The sequence below is a fragment of the Sphaeramia orbicularis genome, chromosome 7 (genome assembly GCF_902148855.1).
Source record: "Sphaeramia orbicularis chromosome 7, fSphaOr1.1, whole genome shotgun sequence".
NCBI lineage: Eukaryota > Metazoa > Chordata > Actinopteri > Kurtiformes > Apogonidae > Sphaeramia > Sphaeramia orbicularis.
The window spans coordinates 7246552-7265458 of NC_043963.1; the positions used below are offsets into that span (position 1 = coordinate 7246552).

The 18907-nt window shown below is 36.0% G+C and overlaps 1 protein-coding gene across 3 annotated transcripts in view; it reads right to left on the minus strand.

Moving 5' to 3' along the window:
* Positions 1–18907, minus strand: part of cacna1fb (calcium channel, voltage-dependent, L type, alpha 1F subunit) — a 117680-nt gene that overhangs the window by 14526 nt on the left and 84247 nt on the right. For all 3 annotated transcript variants that reach the window (XM_030138858.1, XM_030138857.1, XM_030138856.1), the window contains exons 23-35: positions 16436–16495; positions 16243–16349; positions 14519–14606; positions 14292–14399; positions 12503–12555; positions 9571–9717; positions 9285–9486; positions 4995–5153; positions 4803–4913; positions 3908–3991; positions 2801–2929; positions 2653–2718; positions 21–112 (exon numbers count right to left, since the gene is read on the minus strand). In XM_030138858.1, the coding sequence (XP_029994718.1) occupies positions 21–112; positions 2653–2718; positions 2801–2929; positions 3908–3991; positions 4803–4913; positions 4995–5153; positions 9285–9486; positions 9571–9717; positions 12503–12555; positions 14292–14399; positions 14519–14606; positions 16243–16349; positions 16436–16495 (1406 nt within the window). The remainder of the gene's footprint in view (positions 1–20; positions 113–2652; positions 2719–2800; positions 2930–3907; positions 3992–4802; positions 4914–4994; positions 5154–9284; positions 9487–9570; positions 9718–12502; positions 12556–14291; positions 14400–14518; positions 14607–16242; positions 16350–16435; positions 16496–18907) is intronic.

Sequence of the window (18907 nt, forward strand, 5' to 3'; positions counted from 1 at the left end):
GAGGAAGAGGAGGCTCTGACCTGAAGAGCAGCAGAACAGCCTGAGGAAACGTCTGGAAGTTGTTGTTCCTGTTGATCTGAGTGTAATCCTGCATCGCTATCTTCCCAAAAGTCTGACACAAAACACAAACACACAAACACACAAACACACAAAAACACATGAACACAAACACACAAAAACACATGAACACAAACAAACAAACACACAAAAACACAAACACACAAGAACACACAGAAAAGGAAGATTAGACGAACAATGAACCCCTGGACAGACACAACCAGGTGTATTAAGACCAGTTCAGGTAGTGTGTGTGTGTGTGTGTGTGTGTGTGTGTGTGTGTGTGTGTGTGTGTGTGTGTGTGTGTGTGTGTGTGTGTGTATGTGTGAGGGTGTGTGTGTGTGTGTGTGTGTTACTATTCAAAGAAAAAAAAAATAGAAAGATTGGGATTAGGATTGTAAATTTATGGGGAAAAAAAGTCCTATATTCAGTAAGATTAGAAAGGTTTAGTAATGTTTAGAAATTCACTCATATTATTATGTGAAATTAACAAAACTCTCTAAGATTAAAATCATACAAGAAGAAAATCAGATATTCTCTGACATTAAATCATAGATTTACAAGAAAAATCATCATAAATTCTCACAATCACAAATTAGGTGTAAATTAGAAAAAAAAACAAACATTCCATATTCTTTGAAATGAAAGTGGCCTATTTGGCAGAAATTACACTGAACCCATTCATAACTTTCTTAAAGCAAACAACCGAAAACTGCATATATCATCAGAACACAACACATACCCCCTTGCCCCTTTAACCCCCCCCCCAACACCCACTTTCTCTCTCAGCATTTAACCTCCACACCTCACCCCCACTCATCATTAACATTATTATACACACACACACACACACACACACACACACACACACACACACACACACACAATGCAATACATCTGATTGACAGTAACATCAATAAGAGTGACCACTTACTTTGTCTGTCCATTTATCTTGTCTTATGTCTGTCCTGTGTCACTGTCCCGTCTTATGTTTGTCCCATCCTACTGTCTTGTCTGATGTCTACTCAGTCCCACTGTTTTGTCTTATGCTCGTTCTGTTCCACTGTCGTGTGCCAATCTGCCACTTTGTCAAGTCTCGTCCTTGTGCACTTTTGTTTATATGAATCCCTCCCTCTATGTACATATATACTAGCAAGGAATGCTGGTCAATGGGAGCATAATCTTGAAATTGTTACTGGTCACTTGTTAAGTATAAACTGTAATAAATAATAAAGTTGTCCCCCGAAGAGGGGGGGGTGGTGGCGGGTCAAAAAAAAAGAAAAAAAAAAAAAAGAAATTACACTGAAGATATGAAGGCTGTCAAAATCCTTCAGGCTCCACTTACAGACCAGTATGATCTCAACTGGTTTGGAACTGGGATGCAAATTATCAATTAATCCATTAATCATTAGTTGGTTGACCTTGTTGATTGATTAACGATTAACCCTTTCATGCATAGTGGTCACTACAGTGGACAGCTACTCTACAGCTGTTCTCTTGTATATTCATGGATTTTGTTGTTTTGTTTTTTTGCACATATCTTTATTAAAGTTTTAAGACACTACATATCTTTTCTGACATGAATTGGTAACATTGTGTAGATCACCCCTCAGCGTAATAGTTATAGTTTTCACGCAATTTATTAGTAAATACATGTTTCTTCGCTTCAAAAATGAAACACATGGTGTCCAGCTGAATGCACATTTTTGCAACTTCATGAAAAATAGGTTATTATTATTATTATTTTTTATTTTTTTCCTTTATTTTTTTCCTTTATTTATTTATTTTTCATAATACATTTTTCAATCACATTGTTTTTTTTCATGTTTAAAGAGAAATGAAAACACTCAGGAAAAAAATCTTGATTAAGGTTCTCATAATTTGTGCATGAAAGGGTTAATTGATAAGTGGCAATTTTCTTGAGAGCCTGAATTTCTCTTTCAATCTATAAGAATAAAAGCTAAATATTATTTATATACTCCAGTATATAAATAAGCATGTCATATTCCTAAATGACTGATTTATTGAACCATTGGATACAGAACAGACAATGACATTTATGGAGTAAAACTAAAGAAATTCTGCAGAGAAATAAAATAAAAATAAATGGACCTGAAGAGGAGCAGTTCAGAAGAAACAGTCACATGGAGGACAGATGTTGAGGAGCGGGGAGATGCCAGTCGATAATTAACTGACAGTTGATTAATTGTTTACACCCCTAGTTGGAAAAATAAAATACTATCATAATCTATAAATAATGACAACTACAAATTTTTCTCTTTTTGTGCAAAAAATTGCAAAAGTAAAATCCCATTATGAAAATACTTACATTTACAAACTATCTTTTCACAAAAAAATGTTAATAACCTGAAAAAACTAAAAAATCTTAAGAAAATTTTCTAACACTATTATCCTGGTTAAATGTTTTGTGTGTTTATTTTTCTTCAGAAATGTCATTTTTTTCAAATTATTAAAACTTTTTTGTGAAAGGATAGTTTGTAAATGTAAATATTTTCATGAATTATAAGTTATTAAGTTATTCATAACTTTTCTTGCAGGTCTTCCAAACCCAAAAACGTTCATACGTGAACTGACCTGCATTCCGATGACGGCGTAGATGAAGAAGATCATGGCGATGAGCAGAGCGACGTACGGCAGAGCCTGGAAGGGAACCGCACACAGACGTTACCTACTGCTGCTGGTGCTCAGAGCAAGGCATTAGGATAAGCCCCGCCCCCCTCACCTGCAGGGATTTGATGAAGGTCCACAGCAGCGTGCGAATCCCCTCCCCTTTGCTCAGCAGTTTAACCAATCGCATCACTCGAAACAGACGGAAGAAGGTGATGGACACTCTGGAGCTGTCCTCGCCGCTCTGAGCCGAGAAATTTATGACAAATAACAGAATTAGAACAAATTTACGATTGACCTAAACTTTTTTAACTCTAACCAAACGTATCATATTTGATACATGAGTTTTGAAGCCCTCTACATGATCAATGTGATATTTTTTTTTTCCTGATAAACCTGATGTATACAATTAGATACATGCAATACACAGATAATCCACCAGGGGGAGGAGTTCATTCACCAGAGGCCTTTAGTGACACAACATGACAGTCATTAATGAGGAAGAAGGAAGAACTTTGACAATTTAGAAAAGGAACTATCAATTTGTTAGACATGTTTGTGGTACATTATGTTTTTGTTTGTTCAAAAATAATATTTGAGCATTGAGACCTGATGTATCAAAAATGATACGAAGTTGAAACTCATACATGGAAACTAATATTTGAAAACACATTTTTTGGTTGTTCAGACGGACCAAAAAAGGCTCCAGTTTCAAAGAACTGGAATTTTCTCTCAATGATTTAATGGTCCAGGCTTTACAGGGTTAACACCGACATCTGTGGAAATCAGACTCAGTGTCCGTCAGAGTTCAGATCTGGAAAACACACTCACTATTGCTTCAACTTGTCTTATGTTTCATAACTTGTTTTCCCTATTTCTGACCCCTTCGTTCTGACTACTCCATCTTCAGTAACTCATTACACACACACACACACACGCACACACACACACACACACACACACACAGATTCACACTCTTATACACACAATCTTCTGCCCCCCTCCACACCACATTTATATTGATGCTTTACACCAGTGATTTTCAACCTTGGGGTTGCGACCCCACGTGGGGTCGACTGGAATTCAAATGGGTCGCCTGAAATTTTAACAGGAGGTTTAATATCTGATGGATTATGAACGGTATCGTCTGTAACCTGCAGGTTCCATCCAATCAGATCAGACTGAGAAGAACAACAACAAACAGGGATGGTTTCATACTCACACTGAATTCAGTGACGACAATATCCACGACGCTGCCGACCACGATGAGAGCGTCAAAGGAGTTCCAGGCATCGACGAAGTAATGCTGCAGGAAGAACCATCACATCCAGGAAGAACCATGATGTTTATGAAGAACAAACACATTCATGTACAACAGTCTGCGGATGAAACTAACATCCATCCATCTGTCCGTCCTTACATCCATCCATCCATCTCCTTCCCATCCGTCCATCCATCCTTTCATCTATACATCCATCCATCTATTTTCCTCCCATCTGTCCATCCGTCTGTCTGTCTGTCCGTCCATCCATCCATCTATCCATCCTTCTGTCTTTCCTTTGATTCATCCACCCATCTGTCCATCCATCAATTTTCTGTCCATCTGTCTGTCCTCTCATCCATTCATCCTTCCATCCATCTGTCCCTCCATCCGTCTGTCTGTCCATCCATCCATGCATTGTCTGTCCAACATCCACTTATCCATCCTTCCATTTTTTCTTTGATCCATCCACCTATCCATCCGTCCTTCCAACAATTTTCTGTCCATCCATCCATCCATCCATCCATTTTCTTCCCATCTGTCCATCCATCCTTTCATCTATACATCCATCCATCCATCCATCCATTGTCTGTCCATCATCCATCTATCCATCCTTCCGACTTTCCTTTGATTCATCCACTCATCTGTCCATCCATCAATTTTCTGTCCGTCTGTCTGTCCTCCCATCCATTCATCCTTCCATCCATCCATCCATCTGTCCATCCATCCATACATTGTCTGTCCAACATCCATCTATCCATCCTTCCATTTTTTCTTTGATCCATCTACCCGTCCATCAATTTCCTGTCTGTCCGTCCATCCATCCATCCATCCATCCATCCCTCCCTCCTCTCACCCTCAGTCTTAGTGCCAGCAGTTTCAGCAGCATCTCCACTGTGAACAGTCCGGTGAAGACCATGTTGAGGATGTCCATGACGTAGCTGAAGTCTTTGGACTGTTCATAATGCTGCATGACAGGAAACACACTGTCAGATGAACTGGACACACACATTCATCCAAACACATATGGACCACATGACTTATTCACCTGAATGGCCAGAGTGACGGTGTTGAGCAGGATGAGCACGAACATGACGTACTCGAAGCCCGTGGAGTTGATGATGGACCAGAACTTGTACTGAACCGGGTTCTTTGGGATGTAGAGTTTCAGCGGCTGAGCCTTCAGAGCGTACTCCACACACTGACGCTAAAGCACACACAACACAATCCGTTTTAGATCGTACTGACAACGATAAAGTTTTCAGCAGACCCATATGACAATAAACGACTACATGGGTCAGGGAGTAACTACACTGTAAAAAAAAAAATCTGTAATTTTAACAGAATTTTCACTGTTTATTTTTTCCTGTATTTTTAAGATACAGGAAAATATCAATGAAATGACAAAAGTAGACTGTGATTTTACATGTCAAATGTAAAATAACACCAAAAAACTGTAACTGTGAATAACCAAAAAATGTCAGTTTTTTAAAAGAATTTTTTTTATTTTTTCACAGAAAAATACAGTTAAAATACATTTGCAAATGTATCATAATTTCACAAATATTTCTCTTCTATTTATGAGATTAAACTGTTAATTTAAACTTTAATACTGTAAAAAAAAAAAAAAAAAAAAAGATAAAATTACTGACGATTAACCGTAAAAGAAGTATTTGTTCTGTAAGACTTGTTCATTAATTGATAAATATCTTGTGTAATTACAGAAGGTTTCACAACAAAAATGTTGAATAAATGTATTTTTGTGAATGTGTAACGTATAAGCACTGATAAACTGTCCAAATACAGTTTTTATCTATCTATCTATCTATCTATCTATCTATCTATCTATCTATCTATCTATCTATCTATCTATCTATCTATCTATCTATCTATCTATCTATCTATCTATCTATCTATACTCAAAGGTACTTTGATTGTTTTAATACATGTAAATGTTCTTTATTAAACGTTAAAAAGTGAAAAAATATGCAAAATCTCATATAAAGTTAGGGCAAAAAAAATTCTTGTCTTTTAATTGTCTTTTAATTATGGAAATTTCCGTATTTTTATGAGATGGTTATTTTCTGTTATTTAACAGCTTTTTTTTTGACACCCCTGCTACCAGAATATTACCGTTTTTTTACTGGTTTTTTTGTTTGTTTGTTTTTTTACAGTGTAGTCAACCATCAAGTCACTCAGGCATGAATTTATGACTCTTCATGACTTTATTTACTGGATGTGGACCCAGAGGAACAGAAACCTAAGATGGGACAGTACATCGAATCATTTGGTCAAGGTTTTGCTTCAGGATAATCATGAAAAATGAGCAAAAATCAAGATAATTCCCCTGAAGTATGTTTGACAAAAGGACAAAAAATTGAAATGCAACCTGTTCACTTCTTGTAGTATGTAAATAGTAAGTAGGCGTGTGTTTTGGCAAGAATCTGGTGATATGATACAAATCACAATACCAGGATCACAATACGATATATCATGGTACTGTTAAAAAGGCAATTTTTTGTTTCTTTCTTTTTTCAAATGATTATTTCCTTGAAGAATTGAATTACACCAGAAATATGCACAAATACTAAACACATTTTTATTTGATCCCAACAGGATCTAATGTTATATGACAAAATTTCTCTGTGTTCAAACTGAAATTCTGTTTTACAGACATTACAGTTTAAGATCCTGTTCAAATGTTCATATTCTATTAGTTCACAACTAACATCAGAACATTATTTTAGTTCAATCCCAACAAAGGAACTAACATTATTTAATAAAAGAGTTAAATAATTAAAAATAAAATATAAACAAAAAAGAAAAACAAAAAACAAAAATGAACCTCGACAGTATCTGCATTTGAATAAATACCTAAAAATATCAATACAGCACTTTTTAATATCGATACAGTATTGTGAAGTGAAATATCACGATATATTGCAGAACCAATATTTTCTAACACCCCTAATAGTAAGTAAATAATACTGTAATACTTTATTTCTAAGGCACTTTTCCATAGAATTTACAAAGAAGAGCTAGGACAGTGTTTTCCAACCTTGGAGTCGGGACTCCGCATGGGGTCGCCTGAAATTTCTAGTAATTGATTAAAAAAACAAAAGAGAAAACTTACTAAGAAAAAATATTTGGTGAGTTGACAGAGGCAATCCCAATGCATAAAAGACAAACTGAGTGTGAAACTGCAGCACTGTGGTTCTGTTTATCTGTCAGATGTTCATTGTGGTCAGTTTCAGATGCTGCAGCTCTTTCATAATTCATAGTTTGCGTTCTTGTTTGTTCAGTATTAATTGTCCTCCTTGGAAATCCAAACTGGACTGACTGTACATATCCTGACCAAGGAAAATCAAATTCTCCCTTTGTGCAGTAATCTACACCTGGCTTTACTGCCTCCGTCCACAATAATATACATTATATAGACTAAATGTCCTCTAAAATTAATTTCTATTTGCAACATAGTACAGCAAACTATTACATGATTAAAAACAAATTCATTTTAGCCAAAAAAAAAGTCTCTGTTTTGAATATCTGGGGTTGCCAGAAATTTGTGATGTTAAAATGGAGTCACGAGCCAAAAAAAGGTTGAGAACCACTGAGCTAGGATCATCATAAGTATGTCTTTTTTGGGTCAGATATGAGATAAAAATAGTTCCAATATCCCTGTATGTCAGCGTCATGTTCTATCTGAATCAATCCCCAGCTGAATATGTGAGGTTGTCAGGTTCTGTTCTATGTTCCAGTCCTGTGGTCTGGATGCACAGCAATCTCCCAATAGAAGTGGGCGGGACTTTGGCTGGAGGAAAACTCAACTAATTCAATCAAAGTCCATATGTGACTTCTATAAGGGATCAATAGGAACTACAGTAATGAAAAAAATTATTCGTCCACCCTTGTTTTCTTCAGTTTCTTGTTCATTTTAATGCCTGGTCCAACTAAAGGTCCATTTGTTCGGACAAATATAATGATAACAACAAAAATAGCTCATAGTAGTTTAATTTCAGAGCTGATATCTAATCATTTAACATGTTTTCTTGATAATTACCAAAATCACTTCAGTTCTTACATCAGTATCTATGACATTGTACTGACAAAAACAGTGCTTTTAGACATTCCATGTTTTCTTTTCTGTCTGTTTTAGTCACATGATACACACAGGAGTTTGGACTGGATTGAATAACTATTGTTTGTGATGACTTTTGATGGTCTAATAATTTCTTCCGCGACTAATAATTGTTTTTTCTTCTTAGTGCTGCTGTATTTCTTTATAGGAATCATATTTACTATTAAAGTTTAAGTCATGTTGTGTTCAATGACATCCTGTATCGTCAGGTAGCGTCATTTCATTGTAAAGTAATAGGTGGCAATATTAATAAAATATTAATTACTCATAAAATAAGAATAAAAAATGACAGAATTCTACAGTCATGGAAAAAACTATTAGACCACCCCTTGTTTTCTTCCATTTCTTGTTCATTTTAATGCCTGGTCCAACTAAAGGTCCATTTGTTTGGACAAATATAATGATAACAACAAAAATAGCTCATAGTAGTTTAATTTCAGAGCTCATATCTATCCATTTAACATGTTTTCTTGATTGAAACCAAAATCACTTCAGTTCTGACATCAGTATCTATGACACTGTACTGACAAAAACAGTGCTTTTCGACATTCCATGGTTTTTTTTCTGTCTGTGTTAGTCACATGGTACACACAGGAGTTAGGACTGGATTGCATAACCATTGTTTTTGATGACTTTTGATGGTCTAATAATTTTTTTCCGCTACTGTATATTGATATCTGTAACCATTTACATGTTATAAACCATTAAAATATGGACCATTAGAAGTAAAGGCACATTATTAATTTGATTGCTGCCTGCATCAAATTCCAATCTTTAATCCTAGCCTAAAAAATTCTCAGTGGGTCTGCTCCTACCTACTTAGGTGCACTGATAAAAGCTTATGTTGCCCCACGACTACTCCGCTCGTCTGGGGAACGTTGTCTGGTGGTCCCCAGACCTTGTACAAGACAATCCAGGCTCTTTTCATGGGTCGTTCCACATTAGTGGAATGTTCTACCGAGCACTACAAGAATAAACTACTTTAATGTTAAGTAAGTAGACAGACCACCTCCTCCCTTTTTTTTTTTTTTTTTTTTTTGTCTGTATGTGTACGTGTGAGTGCAGGTGTAATGTTCTTGTTCTGACACACATATATTGGATATTATATCAGACTTTTTTTATACTGTCATTGTTCTAATTTCAATAAAAAGAGTTTAAAAAACCCACATCAGTAGAAGGTCCAGTAGAAGGTGACCCTACCTGGTTCTTGTCCAGCTCACAGTTCTTGTACTCCTGTTCTCCTTGCTCTCTGAAGGTGATGATGACAAAACCCACGAAGATGTTCATCATGAAGAAGGCGATGATGATGATGTAGACGATGAAGAAGATGGAGATCTCCACCCGGTAGTTGTAGATGGGACCAGAGTTCTCCCCGTTGGCGTCGATGGCTTTATACAGTAACCTGAAGAAGGTGGAAACCCACTTATTGGTGTAATGACTCATATGTTGACAGTGTTTTTTTTTTTTTTCTTGAGGGGATACTCACGCCGGCCAACCCTCGAAGGTGGACACGGTGAAGAGCGCCATCATCCCCATCAGCACGTTGTCGAAGTTAAAGTCGCTGTTCAGCCAGATCCGTTCTCTGACCATGGGGTGGTTCACGTCCCCGTCCTTATAAACCACAAAAGTCCCCCTAACGCCACAAAAACACACCGATACGGGTCAGTGTTTGGTTTTTAGTGTTACCTCTGCCAGGAGGTATTAGGATCACTTTGCTTTGTGTGTTTTTTTGTTTGTTTGTTTGTTTGTTAGCAACTTTACGGGAAAACTATTCCAACCATCTTTCCCAAATCTTCCCCACAGATAGGCCTAGGCCCTGGGACCAACCCATTCAATTTTGGGCCAAGTAGGCCAAAGTTCAAGGTCACAGCAAGGTCACAAAATCTACAATTTTCCTATCTCTCATCATTGAGCAATTTTCCAAAATTCATTAAAAAAATTCAAAACGACTCCGATTAGCCTCCAATTTGATCCACCTGTAGCTTAGAACAATATCTTGTATCTGGCACAAAATTGTCCACATCCACTGTGGAATGTGGACTCTGTGGACATTTACATTTAACACTGAAAATCCCATTTATGACACATTTTTCATTGTAACTCAACAAATATTGATTGGAATTGAAAATAATTTGGCATACACATGACTGGTACCAAGCTTTAACTTTTTCTGCTGTATGGAACAACCTGGAAACGTTGAATTTAAAAAGAAATAGTCGATCCACACATGCACACTGTTCGGGGTGCTTGGCGGAGGTTTGCGTTCTCTGAACACTTGTTTTTATTGCAATTTTTTGTTTTTCATTCAACAAATGAATATCATTTAAGTGCACAACAGTCCTTTAAACAGGGTAGAAGAGACGTCTGGTCCAGTGCAGGGTGTATCAAAAAAAAAACCAATTCATTTTAAAAATTACCCCCAGTTCTGCATTTCATCATTTTTGGAATTTTCTTTTCTGGATGTCAGTAGGTAGGGGCTTGATGGAAATTTGTCCAAATTTACAGACCCAGGTTTTCATGCATGAGTAAGCAGGGGCAAAGTGCACAATCCAAGTTAAAACTGGTTTACGCGAAGTAGCGGTAGGATTTAAATCCAATCACAGACCATGGGAGGGAACAATGGGCATCCATCTGGTTTTCCACAAATAGAAAAATGCCTGAAAATATCAGAAATTGGGCCTCATCAAACCTGCAGATACACTGATTGTGCATTTAGAGCATTTGATTTGTATTTTAGTGCATTTTTGTGTATTTCAGTGCATGTTAGCATCATTTAGTGCAGTTTAGCATGTTTTGCATGTATTTTAGAATAGTCTTAGTGTAATTTTTTTGTGTTTTAGTGCATTTTACTGTGTTTTTTTGTGTATTTTTAACATATTTTGTACAATTTAGCATATTTATGTAAATTTTAGTGTATTTTTTATGCATTTTAATGAAGTTTTTGGGTATTTTAGTCGACTCTTTGGTGTATTTTTTGTGTATTCGAACACATTTTTGTGCATGTTGGTATATAATAACTATTATATTATTATAACTATTATCTGTTATTTATGTGAATGGAGAAAAATGTCTTAAAATGTTATAAATTTGGATTCTTCAAACCTGCATATACCATATTTATATATTTAACATATCTTTGTGCATTTTAGTACATTTTAGTGTATTTTTGGTGCGTTTTAGTGTATTTGAGTCTATTCTTTTGTGTAACAGAATTGCCAGGTTACAGCGTTAACACTTTGGCCACCATGTCCATTTCATGTCTTTACCCATGGCAGCTGTTCCTGCCTTTCAAAGCTAATTCAACTTGTTTAGGCCTGAAAATGTCACTGAGGACAGGCTAAGTTAGGGTTAGGGTTAACCCTAGGACCCTTGGATTGCATGAAAACCTGGGTCTGTAAATTTGGACAAATATCCACCCAATTCTCCTACTACCAATGCCCATAAAAGAAATTCCCAAAATTATACAAATGCAGAACTGGGGGCTAATTTTCAATCAAAAATGTATATATATATATTATATATATATATATATATATCCATATATAGATATATTATATATATATTATATATATAATATATATATATATATATTATATATATAGATATATACATATACATATATATATTACACATATACATACATTATACATTACATATATGTATATACACATATACATATATATACATATATACCATACATATACATATAACATATATATACTATATATACATATATATACATATATATATATATATATATATAGATATATATATAATATATATAATAATATATATACATATATCTACATATATATATACTATATAAATATATATATATATATATATAATATTATATATATATATACATATATATACATATATATATATACATATATAATAGATAATATACATATACATATATATATATATATATAACAATATATACATATACAATATATACATATATATATATATATATATATTAATATATACATATATATATATATATATATATATATATATATATATATATATATATACATATATTATATATATACATATAACATATACATTATATATATATATATATATATATATATATATATATATATACATTTTTTTTTTTTTTTTTTTTTTTATACACCCTGTATAGTCCAAAAATGGGCACCATACTCTGCAGAACTGATCTGCACTGTTATGTATGACGTCGGTACGATATTCTAGGGGGATCAGTTCAAAAATAATTTCACACCAACCACAGACAGAGGGAATCTTGTCAGTGATCCACTGCAAAACAATATTTTTCCTTGTTGTAAATGTTAGAGTATTATACAGTCGTTTGCCGGCTGCTGTTTCACGGGTCAGTGTTTTAACCCGAGGATGATTCAGATCAGGGTTTATAAAGGTTAGAAACTTACTTGCACTGTTCCGGCGTGTGTTTGGCTTCATCTGTGCAGCGATAAAATTTACCCTGAAACAACAAAACAGGTGTGATGGTCGACTTAGTGCAGGGGTGTCAAACATACGACCCGTGGGCCAAAACTGGTCCAACAAAGGTTCCAGAAAGAAAATGTGAAGTGCAAAAGTCACACAGATGAATAAAAAATTCTGAAAACTGTGAACAAACTTTGTAGACATTGTCCCAATGAAGCTACACATAAAATTTTAAATGAATCTGACCAGTAGTTTTGGAGAAGAAAATTGTTGAACTGTAAACATTGGTGACCTTGAGTTTGACCCTTCAAGGTCACTCAGGGTCAAAGGTCATCAACCCAAATGGAAGTCCATATATGACTTCCTGTCAGTGATCAAACTTTGTAGACATTCTTCCAAGGAAGCTACATATAGTTGCACACAGTTGGTCTGTCTGGGTCTGTTTTTAACGGGTTTGAGTCATTTTTAACAAACAGGGATTTTTATGTTAGTATTGGGGAACACTCATCAAAAAGGTGCAAAATGGATTGTGGTGTTCCCCAAGGGTCAATTTTAGGTCCAACCCTTTTTAACCTTTACATGCTGCCTCTAGGACAGGTCATCAGGAGACACGGCATTAACTTTCATAGTTATGCTGATGATACTCAACTTTATATTGCCGTGTCTCCGGATGACCTCAGCCCCATTGACACCCTTTTTAATTGCATTTTAGATATTAAGTCCTGGATGGCAGCAAACTTCCTCCAGCTCAACCAGGGCAAAACTGAGGTTTTAATTGTTGGTCCTGAGGCTCAGAGAGAGAGACTCAAAGCTAAGCTCCAAACCCATTCACTGGGCTCCTCTGAGAGGGTTAAAAGTCTGGGTGTTTTACTAGATTGGGAGCTTAGCTTTGAGCCACACATAAGGTCTGTCACCAAAACTGGTTTTTATCATTTAAAAAATATTGCCAGAGTAAGACCCTTTCTCTCTCGAGCCAGTGCAGAGACTCTGGTACATGGATTTGTCACTAGTCGCATTGATCATTGTAACACTGTCCTTTCTGATCTTCCTAAGAAGACCACTGTACTGCTGCAGCTGCTCCAAAACTCTGCAGCCCGACTGCTGACAAGGATCAGAAAGAGAGAGAGCATATGACACCAGTGCTCAGGTCTGTGCACTGGCTCCATGTGAGCTTCAGGATCCATTTTAAAGTGCTTTTATTGGTTTTTAAAATTCTTAATGGTCTTAGCCCTATTTATTTATCCGATTTGCTTTTAACGTATGAGCCCTCTCGGACCCTCAGGTCCTCAGGTAGTCATCTCTTAACTGTTCCTAGAGTCCACACTAAGACTCATGGTGAGGCCTCATTCAGCTTTTATGGCCCCAAACTATGGAACAGCCGACCTGAGGACCTGAGGTCCGCTGCGAGTGTTCATATTGTTAAAAGTAAACTCAAAACTTATCTTTTTAGTCTAGCTTTTATTAAACTGTTACTGTAAACTTTACTTTGTTGGTTGTATTTTTATTTGCAACCGCGGGACAGTGGGGGGTTTTGTTGTGAAGCACTTTGTGCTACATGTACCATGTATGAAAAGTGCTATAGAAATAAAGTTTGATTGATTGATTGATATAAAATTTGAAATTAATTTGACCAGTAGTTTCATCACAGAAGTGGTTTAAAGAAATTGCCAATGAAGACGAAGACAACGACAGACACAAAGTGAAAAAAAACAAACAAATAAAATGAAATAAAAAATAAATCCTCAAGGTTAGAAACCCCGCCTGGTGTCTCACCTTGAAGAGCTGGACTCCGATGCAGGCGAACATGAACTGGAGCAGAGTGGTGACGATCATGATGTTTCCGATGGTCCTGATGGCCACGAACACACACTGGACCACATGCTGTGACACAAACACACACTTTAATCAGCGTCTGTGTTTACAGCCCATCCAGCACCAGGCTGAAGAGGAAAACAACACAAATGTATCAGACAGATGACGGAGGAGGAGGCCGACGTTACCTTCAGGCCTTTGGCTCGGTTTATGGCCCTCAGAGGTCGAAGCACCCTGAGGACTCGGAGGATCTTCACCACCGAGATGGCGCTGGAGCTGGAAACGACAGGTTTAACAACAGATGAAGAACAAGGAAAAACCACTGGGACATGACTGAAGTTAAATAAAACCAAAACCTGATTAAAAGAAAAAATACTCATTAAAACCTGATGATTCAAAACATCAAGATTAAAAAGAATACTGATCCCAATACCCCCCCCAGACACACACACACACACACACACACACACACACAATGTGCATATGTAATCACAATGTAAATATGCAAATAATACCTAATTCTAAATCTATAGAAATAATTTTTTCTCTTCATATTTTCATTTATCACTCGTTAGTTGTTTTTCTGTCTTCTTTTTCTCTGCACTTGGTTGTTGTAATGTTGCTGCTGTTAACTGTGAAATTTCCCCACAATGGGATAAATAAAGTCTTATCTTATCTGCTCTATTAGACACTGTACAGACTGTTACACTATAAATCAGTGTTTTTCAACCTTGGGGTCGGGTCGCCTTGAATTCAAATGGGGTTCCCTGAAATTTCTAGTAATTGCAAAAAAAAAAAAAAAACAAACAAACAAAAAAAAAAACCTTACTTATAAAAAATTTATGGTGAGTTGACAGAGACAATCCCAATCCATAAAAGACATGACAAACTGTGAGTCTGAAACTGCAGCACTGTGGTTCTGTTTATCTGTCAAATGTTCATTGTGGTCGGTTTCAGATGCTGCAGCTCTTTCATAATTCATACTTTGAGTTCTTGTTTGTTCAGTATTAATTGTCAGCCTTGTAAATCACAGCTGGACTGACTGTACATATCCTGACCAAGGAAAATCCAATTCTCCCTTTGTGCAGTAATCTACACCTGGATTTACTGCCTCTGTCCACAATAATATACATTATATAGACTAAATGTTGTCTAAAATTAACGTTTATTTGCAACAAAGTATAGCAAACTATTACATGATTTAACCCTTTCATGCACGAATTATGAGAACATTAATCAAATTTTTTTCCTGAGTGTTTTTATTCCTCTTTAGGCATGAAAAAACGATGTGATTGAAAATTTTCTTCTGAATAAATGAATAAATGAATAAATAAATAAATAAATAAATAAATAAATAAATAAATTAAAAAATAAATTAAAAAATTGAAAAAATACATAAAAAAATAATAATGAAAAAAAAAATGCTTATGAACCTATTTTTCATGAAGTTGCAAAAATGTCCACTCAGCTGGACACCACACGTTTAATTTTTGATGCACAAAAACATGTATTTACTGATAAATTGTGTGAAAACTATGGGTAACACTTGTGATTCTGGGGGTTTATGCTCAGGAGAGATCTACATAATGTTACCAATTTATGTCAGAAAAGATATGTAGTGTCTTAAAACTTTAAAAAAGATATGTGTCAAAAAAAACAACAATGAAAAGAACAACAAAATCCATGAATATACAAGAGAACAGCTGTAGGATAGCTGTCCACTGTAGTGACCAGTATGCATGAAAGGGTTAAAAAAATTACAATTTTAGCAAAAAAAAAGTCTCCGTTTTGAATGTCTGGGGTTGCCACAAATTTGTGATGGGGACGGGGGCAATGGGGACACGAGCCAAAAAAGGCTGGGAACCAGTGCTATAAACATCTAAAAACTCATGGATGAGTTTTTGAAACTGACTGAAGGAAGAAGGAGACGAGTGAGACGCTGACGACCAACAGATCCAACAGGTTGAACCAGTTCCTGCAGAACGAGCCCTGATGGAGAAACGCTCCGTGGACGGTCATCTGTCACAGACAAACACAGCGTATGAGGACGGACCAGCATCACATGACCATCTGAGGGCGGAGTTATTTACAGGTACAGTCTTTACCTTTAGCAGAATCTCCACAGTGAAGATGGAGGTGAAGGCGTAGTCTGCATAACCCAGAATCTAAAGGTGGAAAACAGAAAACACAAAAAAATTAAGACTTTAAACATATTTCCTTTCATGCTTTGCAATTCTGAGGTGAAGATACAGTAAAATGACCATAAAATATAGATCCAAGTTTTTGATGTTTTAATATAATGGAAGAAGTCGAAAATACTCGTGGTTCATTTATTAATCTTAGGGTTAATAAAGTTGACTAAAATAAACTGTAACTACTGTCTCTTCAAAGTAAATGAACCTCTCCTCATTCTTTTTTTTTTTTTTTCAGGCTGTAACTGAGTTTCACAATGTGTACCGTCACGTTCCTAATACACAGTAGACTTTTTCTCCTAATGTCATCATGATCCCAGGTTTTACGTTTATTAACTTGGTGAGTAACTGCTACAGTTAAAGAGAAATGATGCACAACATCTGGGAGGTCAATCATACGGCCCGTGGACCAAAAGCGGCCCACCAAAGGGTCCGATCCGGCCCTGCACTGCAAAAAAATGCACACAAATGCACACAATAGATAGAACGATAGAATGATAGATAGAACGATAGACCAATAGACCGATAGAACGATAGATAGATAGAACGATAGATAGAACGATAGAACGATAGATAGAACGATAGATAGAACGATAGATAGATAGAACGATAGATAGATAGAACGATAGATAGAACGATAGAACGATAGAACGATAGAACGATAGATAGATAGATAGATAGATAGATAGATAGATAGATAGATAGATAGATAGATAGATAGATAGACACCCATGTTCCAAATTAAAAGCTTCAGCTCTGTTTGTTTGAATCTTTAATTGCTCAATTCAAGATTTTTTGCTTGATTCAAGATTTTTTTCCTCAATCCATTTTTTTTGCTCAATTCAAGATTTTTTTGGAAAATGGATAGATATCAGCTCTGAAATTGAACTACTATGAGCTATTTTTGTTGCTATCATTATATCTGTCCAAACACGTGCCTTTAGTCGTACCAGGCTTTAAAATGAACAAGAAATTGAAGAAAACAAGGGGTGGTCTAATAATTTTTCAGCGACTGTAAGCCTGTATTAATAATCCATATGTGAAGCACAGATATGCATTTCTGTCTGTTTGTTACATCACTCGTAGTTTAGTAAACTTTGGAGCAGATGTGTGTAAAAATGGGTTAATATGTGTGTGTTGATTGTATGTTGGAGTCATTCCTTCCCTCAGCTGTTGCTAATTGCTACGTCTTGCATGAAGCCAGCTGCTGCTCTATGTGAAAGTACAGTCAGTTTTCTGCGGATCAGACAGTAAAACTGGTGATTTTCCCTCCATGTGTTTCCCTCTTTAACCCGGTTAGTCACTGACCCACTTCTGCTGTGTAATCTGACCAAGCCCCGCCCCCCGCTCAAACCGCCGACACGTGTCCGCCACATCCTCAGTGAACCGCCTGAGCTCTGATTGGCTGAGCTCTGAAACACCACGGCCCCGTGTTCATCAACGCCACGTTTGCAAAAGCCATTATCAACGTTAATCCACCGAAATGAAAAGATGAATCACCTGTTTTATTAAAGCAGGGGCGTCAAACTCACTTTAGTTCAGGGGCCACATTTAGCCCAGTGTGATCTGAACTGGGCCGGACCAGTGAAAGAATAACAGTGAAAAAAGTCAAACTAGATTATAAAAATATTTACATCAGGGGCCAAAGGGGCCAATCCAGCCCACAGGATGAATTAGTGAAATACAAAAATTACACTGAAGATATTTATTTATTTATTTATTTATTTATTAACACTCAAGGATGTCAAAATAAATGTAGTTCAGTTCCATCTAACGTGGGTCAGACCAGTAAAATACTATCATAATAAACTATAAATAACAAAAACCGCATATTTGTGTCTTTGTTTTAGAGTAAAAAAAAAAAGGAAAATTACACAAAAATGTTTACATTTACAGACTAGCCTTTTACAAAAAATGTGAAAAACCTGAACAAATATGAACAACCTGAAATGTCTTACGAGATTTAAAAGTAATTGTACCAACATTCTGTCTGTTATTAAATGTTTTGTGTATTTGTACACTCAAAAACAGAGGTACCAGCTTATACTTAAAAGGGTACAAATACTTGTCGCTGGGGGTGTACTTTTTTGAGAGACATTTCTGTACCCTTTCGAAATGGTCCATTTTTGTACCTTAACCCTGTCATGCACAGTGGTCACTCCAGTGGACAGTTCTTCTCCAGCTGTTCTCTTATATATTCATGGGTTTAGTTGTTTTAGTTCCATATGAGCCAACACAGTGGACTCTTATGCATCGTCACATACACTGACATTCAGACCATTACTGTAACTTTGCTGTTCTTGATAAACCTGATCTGCACTAACATGTTTGAGTGTAACTCAGTTGTTATTTATTAGACAAAAAGTTGTTGTTTTTTTTTGCATA